The sequence below is a fragment of the Cyprinodon tularosa genome, unplaced genomic scaffold, assembly GCF_016077235.1.
Source record: "Cyprinodon tularosa strain WSP-4 unplaced genomic scaffold, ASM1607723v1 ctg612, whole genome shotgun sequence".
In the NCBI taxonomy this organism is placed as follows: Eukaryota; Metazoa; Chordata; class Actinopteri; order Cyprinodontiformes; family Cyprinodontidae; genus Cyprinodon; species Cyprinodon tularosa.
This window is the reverse complement of record NW_024039355.1, coordinates 204,029-219,644: the sequence shown is the minus strand read 5'-3', so window position 1 is coordinate 219,644 and position 15,616 is coordinate 204,029. Positions and strand designations below refer to the sequence as shown.

General features: G+C 40.7%; 1 gene segment (V, D, J or C); it reads left to right on the top strand.

Annotated features, from left to right (window-relative positions):
* Window positions 1–15,284, top strand: part of LOC119798159 — a 38,137-nt gene extending 22,853 nt beyond the window's left edge. The window contains 1 exon segment of the V gene segment in view: window positions 14,951–15,284. Within this exon segment, the coding sequence occupies window positions 14,951–15,147 (197 nt within the window).
* Window positions 15,285–15,616: the final 332 nt, after the last annotated feature.

Here is a 15,616-nt window from a genome sequence, read left to right as displayed (position 1 = left end):
TATGATCAAATTAGCTTTTCACTAACTTAGAGAAAGTTTAATGTTTTCAGACCAATTCACAATGCCAATCCATGAGGTGAATAAAACATTATTTGGCCAAATAATGTTTTATTAAATGATTTGCTTAATCAGGAACCAATAACCTTTAGTTAATGATTCTTTACCTTCTTTGAAATAGCTAGCAGGGAATAGACATCAGGATTCCACTAAACGACTCTTTGTCATACTCGGTAATGGAAATGTAGTGAGCATTTGAGGAACACATGAACACTAATGTTATATCAGTGTTTAGACCCTTTAGTGAAATAAAGCTTCTCCAACCTTCAGCAACAGCTCAACACATATTCCTGTAGCATAGCGTAGCATGCAGTCCGTTCTGTTGACGTTGTCTTTACTTATCAGTAAACACATGTTGTTTGTTCTGTCCCTAATCATCCCAGACCAGCACACCTTTTGGTCTATGTCCATTTGGAAAGGTTGAGGTTAATCCAGCTGCATCTTAGCGGTCAGACCAGGCTCTCTTTTGTCTCAATGGCTCAGAACATGGGTCCTCTTTGTCTCAGGCTCCCAGCAGGGCAGGCTCCTCATTCAGTCTGGCCGTATAAGTTCTGAAACTCAAGAGAAATGTGTTGCAAAAGGCCTGATTTGCAGCAGTTTGGTTCTGAAAGGTTACCACAATAACTTATCCTTGAGGAGATCTGGGTTTTTCCGTTCCGGGAAGATCTCTATCCTGCTGGAGATAGACCCCAGCTTCATGGGCAAGGGAGAGAAGGCAAAGAGAAAAAATGTTGTATGCTCTGTGATTTTGTATGTCCTCACACAGAGGGGGGTGGTAGATCACACCTCTGTGGGCTACCATGTGACTTGCCTGTGGAGGCCTCTGCTAAAAAGCTGTTATTCACCAAAGCTGCATGTTCTCCTCTGGTCATCATGTCAAGATGAAATATGGAAACTGGTTCCCAATGTCCAAAAACCATGATCATGGCATATGGCACAACAGTCACTATATGGCCCATTTACTGATTTAATGTGTCATTTTTTTTTAAATGACAGAAGTTGAGAGGACTGCAGAAACTAGCAAACCTCCAAGGGCAATGGCCCCAAGTCCACACTTTCCTGTGCTCTTCTCAAGAATATACTTGTTGAGAACACAAGTCTGTACTCGCGTTCTTGTGAATTGAGAAACGGCCTGAGTTTATACGGGTGTCATTGAACACCTTAATCAGGGGAGTCTCTGTACTGTTGTTGGCACGGAAACCTTACTGGAAGACAGCAAAGCAACTTGTCTTTGTTAAGAAGACATTTAACTGTTGAAACACAACTTTTTTCAATAATCTTACCGATAAAGGGGATGTTTGGGATGCGCCTGTAAATCTGCAGGACCAATTTGTCCAAGCTTCTCTTTTTCAACAATGGTTGTATAATTGTTGTTTTTAAGGGAAAAACACCCAACATAAGGGATGTGTGCAAAAGCATTTAATCTCATTCACAGCATCATCAGTTACAATTAATGTACGTGGATTTGCAGCTGGTTTGTTATGACGCTGTTTGGTAGACAGCTGAAAGTTGTCATACCTTTTTCCGTTGTCTGGAAAAACACCATGGTCAGTTTCTCATAGGGCCAAAAATATGTTTTTTAGCAGAATCCCAATGTGTCTCAATAATCTTTGTGGGTCCTTCCTCATCTTTCATTTTGGGACAAACTGCTTTTTGCACCTATTGATACTCGGGGTGGAAGAAATGAACAAACGTGGCTACTACGGTCTGTCAATTTTACAGAAAGACTATTTTACTCCCAACCCACCATGCTTCTGTGATTAAATCTGAGACGAAGAAAAAAGATAATCTTTATTTGCTCATGCCCAGAGCAACAACAATATTTAAGTTTGAAAAACACCTTAAGTTTGATTTTTTTTTTTTTTCAAATTTTCCTGATTTTTAAATATTCTAAAATCAGAAAAACTGTTTTATGCAAACCAGTGGGGTTTTTAAAATTATTTTCAGTCTTTCTAAGCACGCAAAAACAGGACATTCTTGCCTCTTTTCTTAAATCTGCATTGACTGACAAATGCATAAATTCACAGATTCATTATTCAGTCAGCAGCCTTGTCTTGAGATCAAGTGAAACAAGCATGGCCACTCCATCCTATTTTTTGTCATGACTAAATTGTTGTATCTTTATATGTATTAAACATTATTTTTTTGTTTAAGTTGAGACTTAAACATTTGCTATGACTATTATCTTGTGGGTTTTTTTTGTATGTTTGTTTAATTGAGAGAGAAACTAAAAAAACTGGCAGGAAATGTCAGAGGTCAGGTTGACCGATGTCCCAATAATTGGTATTGCATTAACAAAACTGTATTGTTCAATCACTAGACTATATAGCACAAAAATGTCCAATAAATTTGTGATAAGTGATTTTCGTACAGGACTTCCCAGGAGCACAAGAGGCGGATGTAGATGAGATGTGGTAGATGCCAGAAAGGGGAGGACAGCATGCCGGGTGTGGTGGCTTGAACGGTGGGGTTTTATAGCGGAACAGGTTTGATAAAACCCAGATGGATCTGCTGATCTCCTCAGCTGCGGGGACAGACTCTGCCATGTACTAGTGTGCTATGCAGCCCACAGTGACAGGAAACCTGGCAATACTCCAAAACATCCTCTATGCCAGGGGTGCCCAACCTTTTTTAAACCAAGCTCTACTTTTGAAGTTGATGGCATGCCGAGATCTATCGAGCCAAACACAAGGGATGGGCAGTATTGGTTTTTTATTTGCACAGGTGGAGAATAAACAGTAAGTCCAACAAACGAGGAAATTATCAGTTGTGTCAAAAAAATAGATTGCAAAAACAGAACTTAACAATCTCATAAGAACTTCACACCATATCACTCACTCACTCACTCACTCACTCACTCACTCACTCACTCACTCACTCACTCACTCACTCACTCACTCACTCACTCACTCACTCACTCACTCACTCACTCACTCACTCACATCAGACACCAAAACTACAGAAAAGAGCAGTCAAGATCTCCAGACAAAGGCTGTGCAGTCAAAAAAAAATAAACCAACTGATACACACACTGTCCCCTGCAATATATTTTACTGGTTAAAAAGTGTGATTACGAATTGGGAAAAAAATCTAAATTCAATTTTTTTGACATAGAAAAAAATGTCGAGAGGAGCCAGTTGAGGTGCCTCAGGCATCTGTTTAGGATGCTTCTGGATGTCTCCCTGGTGAGGTATTCCGGGCACATCTCACTGAGAGAAGGCCCAGGGGGAAACCCGGGACACGCTGGAGGGACTATGTTTCTTAGCTGGCCTGGGAGCACCTTGGGAGGAGCTGGCCCAGGTGCCTGGGGAGAGGGACGTCTGGGCATCTCTACTGAAGCTGCTACCCCAAAGACCCGACCCCAGATAAGTACAAGAAGATGGATGGATGGATGGATGGATGGATGGATGGATGGATGGATGGATGGATGGATGGATGGATGGATGGATGGATGGATGGATGGATGGATGGATGGATGGATGGATGGCATTTCATAATCAGTTTACTACGAAACAAGTTCCTGCTTATAAAAATGGAATGAGTTTCTTTAGATCCATTATCTTCACATTCAATTCAGTTAATTCATTTATATAGTGCTGCTGGGCTCAAATGATCGTTATGTAACTGGAACCACTCCCCTCTGAAGACACACCCCTCCAACTGAGCTTTTAAAAGACAAACAACTTCCCATTCACTTTCTGTTGCTGGTTGCCCCTCGGTTGCTAATGGCTAGTCGGTGACTGGTCCTGCCTGAGAGGGAGACTGCTACATGAGGACCACGGCTACCAGCTAATAGCAGTACCTAAAGGGACACCTGGACTACCATGAGTTATAAAATTAACCATCCTCCAAAGTTGCCTCTTATTATTGATTCGGATTGACCCAAATCTGTTTGAGAGCTGCTGTTGGATGAACAGACTGAATTGGGACTGGGGCCTTCAAGGCAAGGCAAAGCAAGGCAAGGCAAGGCAAATTTATTTATATAGCACAATTCAGTACAAAGACAATGCAAAGTGCTTTACATGATTAAAATATAGGAAAATAAAACAGAATCAAACCAAGTAGGAAAAATAAATAAATGAATAAAATAAAAAATGCAGAAACAAAAAAGAACATTAAAAACAGTTGGACTAAAGAATGATGTTCCAGTTGAACTATTTAACTAGAACAGTCGAAGGCAATCCTAAACAAATGTGTTTTTAGTCTTGATTTAAAGGAACTCAGGCTTTCCGCACTTTTACATTTTTCTGGAAGTTTGTTCCAGATAAGTGGAGCATAGGAACTAAATGCTGCTTCTCCATGTTTAGTTCTGGTTCTAGGTATGCAGAGCAGACTGGAGCCAGAAGACCTGAGTGGTCTGGAGGGTTGATACACTGATAGCAAGTCTGTGATGTATTTAGGTGCTAAGCCATTCAGAGATTTATAGACTAACAGAAGTATTTTAAAGTCTATTCTCTGAGATACAGGGAGCCAGTGGAAGGACTTTAGAACTGGGGTGATGTGCTCTACTTTCTTAGTCTTAGTGAAGACACGGGCAGCAGCGTTCTGGATCAACTGCAGCTGTCTGATCCACTTTTTAGGCAGACCTGTGAAAACACCGTTGCAGCGATCAATTAGACTAAAAATAAATGCATGGATTAGTTTTTCCAGATCATGCTGAGACATTAGTCCTTTAATCCTGGAAATGTTCTTCAGGTGATAGAAAGCCGACCTTGTAATTGTCTTTAAATGCTTTTGGAGGTTCAAGTCTGAATCCAGCACTACACCTAGACTTCGGGCCTGATCAGTGGTTACTAGCTGAAGCGACTGAAGCTGTGTGCTAACTTTAGATCTCTCCTCTATTGGTCCAAAGATTATTACTTCAGTTTTGTTTTTATTTAGTTGAAGAAAATGATGGCACATCCAGGCATTGATTTCTTCTAAGCATTTCCTCAGTGCTTGAATTGGTTCATAGTCACCTGGTGACATGGTGATGTAAAGCTGTGTGTCGTCTGCATAGTTATGGTAGCTGATGTTGTTGTTTTTTATTAACTGAGCAAGAGGGAGCATGTAGATATTGAATAGGAGGGGACCCAGAATGGACCCTTGGGGAACCCCACATGTGATTTTTGTCATCTCTGATGTAAAGTTGCCTACTGACACAAACAAGTCCCTGTCCTTTAAGTAGGATTTAAACCAGTTGAGAGCTGTACCAGAGAGGCCGACCCAGGTTTCCAGGTGCTCTAACAGGATGGAGTGATCTACAGTATCAAATGCTGCACTGAGGTCCAATAGTACCAGCACTGTGGTTCTTCCGCAGTCTGTATTTATACGGATGTCATTAAACACCTTGATAAGGGCGGTCTTTGTACTTTGTTGAGCACGGAAACCTGACTGGAACACGTCAAAGCGGCTGGTCATATCTAAGAAAGTGTTTAATTGTTGCTTTTTCAATAATCTTACTGATAAAGGGGAGGTTTGATATGGGCCTGTAGTTCTGGAGTAGTAGTTTGTCTAAGCTGTTCTTTTTCAGCAGTTGTTTGATATTTGCTGTTTTTAGGGACTGAGGGAAAAGACCTGACAGAAGTGACGTGTTTATTATCTGTTGTGACTTACAACTAAATAGGACGAAGCGAGACGGTCAGTTTCATTTGGTTGAACTTTAGTGAAGAACGGTGAAGGAAAAATAACATACAGCGTGCGCCAGTTGGCTCGGTTCAACAATACAACCTTTTTTTCTCTACTTCCTGCTCCTAGAGCATCTTGGGTAATAGAGTCCACCTCATTGCAACTCCAAATAAATGCAGTCCCGAATTTAACCACAGTTAACACATGAACTGTGTTATCAACATTAATGTTAACTTATATTTTTTAACTCAGTAACTTATCATTCATATGTTATGAAATAATAAGTCCTCAACAAATAAATTCACAACATTATCTGAGTCAAATCAGACGTTATGACAGGCAAAACTTTCTTAAAGAAAGCTGTGGGTAGAACATCAAGGCAGCAGGAGGAGGAACTTAGCTGCTGAATGATTTCCTCTTAGCTTTTATAGTTTATTTGGCTGAATTGGGTTTGGTCAAGATCAATTCCAGTTGGAGACAACTTTGGTACTGAACTTGATATGGATGTATAAACTGATCCTCTGATCTTTAGGATTTTCTCAGTAAAGAAATTAGCAGATTCATTGCAGGCCCTGGTGGAGTGGAGTTCAGGAGCCACGGACACAGGAGGATTTGTTAGCTTGCCGGCTGTGGCAAATAACGCACCAGTATTATTAATGTTCTTGTTAATGATTTCAGAGAAGAAAGATTCTCTTGCATTTCTCAGTTGTAAGCTATATCTGTAAAGTCTCTCTTTATAGATGTCATAGTGGACCTGGAGTTTCGTCTTTCTCCACCTGCGTTCAGCTTTTCGACACTCCCTTTTTTCACTTCTAACTGCAGGAGCACTTCTCCAAGGAGATTTTTTCTTTCCGGAAAAGACTTTCACTTTAATTGGAGCAATGCAGCTGATGATGTCTGAGACTTTAGACTGAAAGTTATCTACTAGCTCATCTACTGAGTTGCACCCCAAGGTTGAAGTAGCAGAGTAAGCTTGAATAAAAGTTTCCTTAAAGGTGCGTTTTCTTATGATGTCCCTTTGGCTAAATGAGTCACTGAAAATGATGCCCTCAAAGGTAACAGAAAAGTGATCAGATAGGGCAACATCAGTAACACTGACTTTAGAAATCTTCAGACCTTTAGTGATGATCAAGTCTAAAATATGTCCCTGTTTGTGCGTTGGTTGTTTAACATGTTGAGTTAAACCAAAGTTTCTAAGTGTGTCACACAGTTCTTTTGCACTTCTGTCTTCAGGGTTGTCAACGTGAAAATTAAAGTCTCCCACAATAATTAAACAGTCATAATCAACTCATATCACAGATAGGAGGTCATTAAAATCATTTAAAAAGTTTGATGTGAACTTAGGAGACCTGTAGACATTTAGAAACATAGTTCGTACCGGGCTCTTTACCTGCAGAGCCAAATGTTCAAAAGAGTCAAATTTTCCCAAAAACACCTTTTTACACTTCAGTGAGTCATTAAACAATGTTGCCACTCCTCCACCTTTCCTTTACTGTCTGCTCTCGCAAAGAAAATTGTAGTTTGGAGGAGACGACTCCAACAGAATATGTGCTTCATTAAGTCCATGTAACCACGTTTCTGTTAAAAACATAACATCAACATTATTGTCAATAATTAAGTCATTAATTAAAAGGGTTTTTCCTGACAGAGATCTAATGTTTAATAAAGCCAGTTTATATGACTTAGTGGTTGATGTTGTCTCTTTGGCAGGCTGCATCTGACAGTTTATGACTCTTAAGTGTCTGTTCCTGTTTGTTCCCATTTTGTTTTTCTTATTTCTGCCACGTATCATCACAGATAATAATCTGTGGTAAAAGGCCCAAGCTGATGCTGGAAACTGTTATGTCTGATAAGCCTGTTGCCAGGGTCCAGTGCGTATCACCCGTGCCAAAACATTAATATCCATTGTTTCCCCTTTCCGAACTGATGCTTTGATTAGGTGAAATGGGTAGAATAGACCCTGTTTGTGTTTTATTTGAAACAAGCTTCCTGATTCAACATGTGGGTTCAAGAGTTTAACTGAATGCTAATGCTCACTGAATAGACTGAACGAGCAAGTGTGGGTCTGCTGCAGTGGACTGGATAGAATAGTGACCTACGTCTAACTCATACTGGACACATTGTAGAGGCTACATGGTGAGCTAACCTTTTCTTTGTTTCAGCTGGACCAGTACCGACCAGAACCCCTGGGGCCAGCTAAGCTACCCCTTTTCTCTTTTAATTAATATATAATTTTAAAAATTCCAATTTTACTCATTTAATAAATTCATACTCTTCTGGTGAAATTGCACAACAGCACCATCTAACAACATATGTCATCTCAAGGCACTTTACAGTGAGAATGCAACCAGATCAAATTTTCCGTCTAAGAAAAACCAGCTGATTGCATTGACTTATAGACACTCGAAAGAAATCCCTTACACCCAGAATGCCTTTAGAAACTGTGGAGAGGAATAATTTCTTTTAACAGGAAGAAACCTCCAGCAGAACCAAGCTCAGTGCATTGTTGTAAAATTAATTTCCCTTAACTGTACCATAACAAAACTAACAATAGAGGTTTGCCCACCAGAATCCCCAGACCAAGAGGGAATTAATTAAGAGAGGCAGCACAGGACCCAAAAGGAAACCCTAAAATAGACAGAAGAATCTGTAGTCCACAGGACCACAATAAGTAATAAGCTCCTCAGAGGAATTAATAAATAAGTGGGGGGGAAAGGGGTTTCAAAAAAGGTATTATATTGATCTACAATGAGAACGTTTGGATGTGAAAGTGACATATAGACAAGTAGAAAGAAGATCAAAGAATAAATAATATAAAAAGAATACAATTAAGGTGTTAAGTCAAGCACCTTGTAGCTCCACCAGAGGGCGCCATCATCCAGTAGGCGGAGCTCTCCTTGTGCTCTGTGTTCCAGCATTGTGTCAATAATAAGTGTTGCTGTGAAGAGAACAATAGTCAGACTGAATGTTGAACATCAGCTAGTTTCTCCTGCTGATTTAAACCTTGTTGGACAGATGGAACATTGGCTGTGGATTATTCTAGCTGCTCTTTTCTTTGGTAAGATAGAAAGCTCAACATGTTTCCTCTTCAAACACTTGAACACATTACTGAGCTCTACATGAAGAGCTTTAATGTTCATTCTACAGAAAATCAGAGCAGATCATTTCTGCTGCCATTTGTTACCTTGTAGAAACACCTGATATGGTTCAAAGTGACAATGATCAGAGAAAATGACATCTATTCTACATGGAATAGAAGTCTTTAAAGCTGCTGATTGTTCTCCTTTAATCAATCATCTTTATTGATTCATCTCTTCCTCTGCATGTTCTGTTCTTCCTCAGAGTGTAAAGGAGACTCAGTGACGCAGACAGAAGGACATGTTGTTGCTGTTCAAGGAGAATCGGTGACTCTGGGATGTATTTTTAAAACCAGTGATTCAAATGACGCTGTGTTCTGGTACAAACAAGAAGAAAACTACTCACCAAAGTACATGCTGAAGGAATATGCCAAAATACCCGACAATGCACCAGAATTTCCAAAAGACAGATTTCATGCAGAAGTCAAGAGTTTAGCTTTTAATCTGACGATCCAGGATGTCCGTCTTTCTGATTCTGCTGTGTACTACTGTGCTCTGAGGCCCACAGTGACAGAAAACACCAGAACTCTGCACAAGAACCTGCACAGCAACAATAACAGTACTGCATTATAGCCACAAGAGGGCCTCATTTACTGCTGTATTTGTAACCCTTTCTATGATTTCTGTTTGTTCATGGATAAAAAAAGTCTGTAAAACAGAGATAATGAATTTGTTGAGAACCAAATACCAATGAAGTAGAGTTAGATTCCATGTAGAAGGACGCCATCATAGTAGAGTGTTATATTTTAAAAGCAGCAGTTGCTTGATATGCTTAGAAATTCAAAATTTTAAGTACTTTTTCGGAGTACAAATATGCGGACAGGTGCTTCAGTTCTCATCCAGAGGTAAGTCATGTAGTTATAGTATGAAAAAAGTTCAAAAAGTTCAAAGGACAAATAAGGCCCTGCTTTGAAAGGGTTTTTTTAGACTGTCAAATTGAATGCTTTAGTGTCTTTCAAGACATTTTAACATATCTCATTGAACTACTCCAGTTCCCTCTCCATTTAAGATGTAGATGTTATTAAACAGTTTAAGAGGAATAAACCCGACAAAGCAGCTGTACTGCACCCATTTTTTCCCCATCTGTCTTTTAAGCATTATGCTGATCAGCTTTCTCTGGTGAGACATGTTAAAGCTTGCTTTGGGTACATGCCATGTGTCAGGCTGCCTGATAGCCTTCACTATCAACCCTGGCCCTTAAAACCAAAGGCCACATGGCTAAATGACTACCATGTCATTCCCAGTGTTCATCATCCCCAAATGATATAAAAGCAAAATATAAGACATGAGGATCAATTTGAATAAAAATCATTCTCCAGTTTATCTAAATAAATATTCCTTTGGAATATGCACTGGAATATGTAGTGCATTTTCTGATTTATGAACTTTCTGTCTTTCAATACATCGAACTTTTAATTAAGAATACTGTACATGTGTATCTGAGAGAAGAATGTAAGCATGTGAGGAGAATGTCTGGATGTGTGAGAAAAATGTATGTGGGTGAGGAGAATGTATGCGTGTAGGGCTGGGTACCGAACATCGGTTCTTTTATGGTACCGACCGAAATGCTTCGGTTCTACAGAGTATCGAAACATGCCTCGTCTTTCGGTGCCAAGTTTCGGTGATTGGCTGTAACACTTAACGTGATTGCGTCATCCAGGAAAAATACACAGGTGGTCCCGCCTACAGCCAGGGTTCATGTGTATCTGTTGTGAACTGGTTGTGAGCGTCGTGAAACCCCTTTAAAATGCCCCCCAGGTCAAAAGTGCGGCTTCACTTTATTAAGACTGATGCCAATAGTGCGCAATGCAACACATCGTGCACGGAAACAATTTAAGAGCAGAAAGTTTCCCGGTGTTTGACTGCAAGAAGTGCGGACCGCAGCGGCGCGACCATCCTCCTCTCAGCAGCCCGTGGGCAGAGCAAAGCCAGAGCGGAGTGAATCATGCTGCTTTCAAACTGGACGCAGCAGGAGCAGCAAAATCACGTCTGCTGCTTCCTTTTTTACTGCATGGACCAGCTTCTGATGCGCAGCTGAAGCAGCTTTGCTGCTCTGGCTGCGCGGTGAAAAAGTGTTTCTGACGCGCGTTGGGCGGAGCTACTCTATCCTTTATTTGCCTTGCAGCTATATTTGCTGTGATCAGTGGGAATAAAGTAGTTTTAATATGTTTTTAAGTTGGAAAATCCACCTGAAAACTTAATCAGTGCAGTCAGTTCATCCTGCCTTCCAATATTATTTCTGTCGGAGCCGCTCAGACCCCCACATACCAGCGGTGCGCTGTCAGTAGGATCCCATTCAACGGGCTTGTTTGTCAGACATGGTCATTTTTCTAAAGGAAAACTGCTAAGTAAAAAGGTCCTCACAATGTAACTGTGAATATTAGACACTGAATTTTTTATCTTTTTTATGTAAGAGGAAAAATGTAAATTGAAAAATCAGAGCTTAAAATAAAACTCAAGATTTGTACTTTTTTATGTTGTGTAATTTTCTTTTTTGTCGAATTGATATTATAAAACTGGTATCGAAAAAAGTATCGTTCAGGAACCGGTATCGAAGTGAAGGTATCGGTATTGGTACCGGAACTGAAAATTTTTGAACAATACCCAGCCCTATATGCGTGTGGGAGGAGAATGTACGTGGGTGAGGAGGATGTATGCATGTGATTGGAGAATGTATGCATTTGAGAGGAGAACATTTGCGTGTGAGAGGAGAATACATCTGAGAGGAATATGTAGGTGAAGGAAAGAAATGGGGACAAGGAAGACTTTGCCTCGTCTGTTCCTGTTTGGATGTGACTCCATCCTGGAGAGAAATATCATCAACAACACCTTTGTTTATAGATGCCAGAGATCGGCCTGTTTTCCAGTGTAGTCCTGTTTCTATGACCGTGACTGAGTGGATGTGCTCTCTTCATCCTCTGACATGGGAGCTGGCTCGGAGCTCGTCTGCCTGGCTGTGTGTTTCCTGGACGGGGCCGCCTTTTACAGCTGCTTTTTGTATCTCTGCTTCTGTCTCCTTGAACCCCAGTGGGCCTCAGCAGATGGCCGCTCACACTGAGCCTGGTTCTGCTGGAGGTTTCTACCTGTTAAAGGGAGTTTTTCCTCTCCACTGTCGCTACAAGCATGCTTAGTTTGAGGGATTGCTGAAGAGTCAATGAGTCAATGCAATCAGCTGGTTTTCCTTAGATAGAAGCTTTGAATCAATGTGACTGGATGATCTGGTTGAACTGTAAAGTGCCTTGAGATGACTTGTGTTGTGAATTGGCGCCATAGAAATAAACTGAAATTGAAGGCTCAAAGGATATTTGTCAATATATGAGCCCATTTCCAATCTAAGTATCATATTTCTAGTATGAACTTGAGCAATCCAGTTTCATTCTTATAGTGGTGGTCTCGATCAAAATGAAAATTAAAGGTTGCACATTAGAAAATTAATTTCAAAATACACAATAATGATGACTCATAAGGTGATGAAGGACTAGACAATAACACGTGTATAAATGTCCATATAAAGACATAATTGTGGAAGAATAGCAGTCTTCACACAGATGGAACACCTCACCAGTGGAGGACTATGGAGGGCGTGTTCAGAGATATTACTGACTCACAAGGATATTATGATATATGTTATTTAGGTTGACCTGAGTTTGCCCAGAGCAAAGTTAAGAAGAACAGTGTTTCCAGGTGCTAAGTCAGGTTCTTATTATGTTACGTGTGTGTGTGTGTGTGTGTGTGTGTGTGTGTGCGTGTGTGTGTGTGTGTGTGTGTGTGTGTGTGTGTGCGTGTGTGTGTGTGTGTGTGTGTGTGTGGTGTGCTTTTCTTACTAAGTGCTCTAGTGGGGATCAATGTCTGGTCCCCATGGGTATAAAAGCTGGTTAAGGCTTAGGGTTAGGTTAGGTCTGAACCCATAATGTTTAGGTATAGGGTAAGGGCACAGTTAGACTCTAGAAACTTATGGAAGTCAATAGAAAGTCTCCACAAGAATGTGTGTCTGTGGAGGTATGATCCTGATAAAAATATGGGTGTGGCATATTGATGTCATAATTACAGTTCCGTTAATATTACAATGATCAGTTTAAAGCTATTATTTAATTCAATGCAGCAGCTAAATATGTTTTACATTTGTTTTACATTATTCATAAATATGAATAATGTAAATCAAAATAGAGTGAGCTGACAGACTTTTTGTTTTCAACCATTTTGTTAGCAGCTTTTGATAAGTTGTAACAAGTAACCCTCAGGTCCATCCTTCCATGTTCTCCCGCTTAAAGCGATAGTTCGGTATTTTTGACATGAATCTCTATGGCATCCCCATCACCAGCGGCATGCAATCACACTGACTTACCCCTGGCAGCGTCCTGTGAGCAGAGTTATCGTCCAGTTTTGGTCAAGCCAAAAGTAGTCCGGCAGGTTTTTAGGAACAGCGAAATAAAACTTTTCTCTTCCCAAAACATTATGTGTTCAAAAGAGCGATATTTTTGCATCCCAAAAAGATTGTAGTGGGAAAAAGTCACACGTTGTTATCAATTGGTCCTATTTTCTCTCTGTTCGTATCAGTGCGCGCCGTCATTCAGACAGCGAGCCCAACAACAGCCATGTCTCCTTCCGCCGCGGAGGGAGACATGGCTGTTGTTGGGCTCGCTGTCTGAATGACGGCGCGCACTGATACGAACAGAGAGAAAATAGGACCAATTGATAACAACGTGTGACTTTTTCCCACTACAATCTTTTTGGGATGCAAAAATATCGCTCTTTTGAACACATAATGTTTTGGGAAGAGAAAAGTTTTATTTCGCTGTTCCTAAAAACCTGCCGGACTACTTTTGGCTTGACCAAAACTGGACGATAACTCTGCTCACAGGACGCTGCCAGGGGTAAGTCAGTGTGATTGCATGCCGCTGGTGATGGGGATGCCATAGAGATTCATGTCAAAAATACCGAACTATCCCTTTAACCCATCAGGGCCACTGGGGGCCGGTGCCTATTTCTGCAGTCTTTTGGTGGTACGTGGGGTACACCCAATCCATAGCAGGATTACTCAGAGACAAACAACCATACAAACACAAATTCACACCAAAGGACAATTTAGAGATGCTAATTAACCTAACAGTCATGTTTTTGGACTGAGGGAGGAAGCCAGCGTACCCGGAGAGAATAAGCAAACTCTGTTGGACTCAGGACCTTCTTGCTGCAAGGTAGTAGTGCTACAAAATGCGCCACCATAATGCCACAGTACCCCTGAGGTGTCTTGACAAAGTCTCTTTTTGACAGCCTAATGACAGTCTTGCCTTTCTTATTTTTACAAATGGAGTCTTCACAGTTTTTACATTGATTGTCATATATAGTTAGAGTAGGGGAGAGGGGGAGTGAAAATGTTTATACAGCTGTGACCAGTTCCATGTATGAAGGTAAAGTGTGTGGTGACATGTGAGTGCAGGGTTTTTCTACATCTCACTTTTTTGTGTGCTTGTCAGCACCATCAGGAGAACCTTTTGGATGAAGAAAAACTAGAGGAAATAGAATGTACAATAGTTACATGCCCAAGGCTGTGAGGATTGTCACCCCCTGTAGTGTAAACTGCCACCTTGAATTTCCCCTGAAAGTCTAAAACATGTATCTTACCAATAGAAGAGGAGCTCAAAGATTCAAGGGAGGAGCTGAGCTGTTACTGAAGTAAAGAAGAGACAACAGCTTCCACATTGAAAACAGTTCAACACACATGACATGAACTATGCAGATCATGGAATATTATGGATTTTCTCTGCTTATTGCCACACTTCTAACAGGTCAGATTAAACCTAATTTTTTCAGGGCTTTTGAAAATGTATTCAAATATCTGCAAATATTTCTGAAATAGTTTTTTATGCTGAATTAATTAAGCAGATAACTTTACTTTCTAGGAGTCCAAAGTCAAAAAATTACTGCCTTCAAGAATGAAGAGTCCACTTTAGAGGGGAGCACTATTACCCTGTCCTGCAACTTCACCAAAGCCAACGCGCTTTTTTTATTCTGGTATCGTCAAAACCCAGGAGAAACCCCAAAATTCCTGTTTTCCCACTCCCCTTCAGCGGCAGAGCAGAAGCTCAACAGGCTAACATTTGAAGTGGATAAAGAAGAAATGAAAATGTCGATCTCCTCTGCTGCAGTGACAGACTCTGCTGTGTACTACTGTGCTCTGCAGCCCACAGTGACAGGAAACACCAGAACTCTGTACAAGAACCTGCAATACTCCACAACATCCACTAGAGGGCTGCAAACATCCAGTAGTAGGACTCTGAAGTACAGCTATAGAAACCAATATACTCAAAGGCAAAGCAGCACCTTCACTTGGAATCCAATTCACTAAGAAATTGATAATATTAACACTCAGACCTAAAACGATTGGCTGATGAGATTGGAGATATATGCAGGAAAACAGGTTCGGCCCCATTAGAAACCACTTGCAGAGGTTTGTTGTGCAACAATTTACAAACACAAAGGCCCAAAATCCAGGCATGGCCTTGTTTTAGAATAGCGGGATAGTTGAGAACTGAGAACATGTTGTTGGGTAAATACCTGCACATCCTGGATTTTTGGTTTCAGAAAGCCGGATAGTCACTATCCCAAATTTAAAGCCAGATAGCAGTTATCCCAAATTAAGTTAATATAGATAACCAACTTAAGATCTGTCAGCAACAGCCACTCACAGGTGACAATACAAAACTTTGTCCTAGCCAGGTCTTGAGGGTCAAACAGAAATACAGGTTTAACAGAAATACAGGTTTGGCAACCAGTTCAAACTCAGAACAGATCCACGGATGAGGTTTGAATCGGTG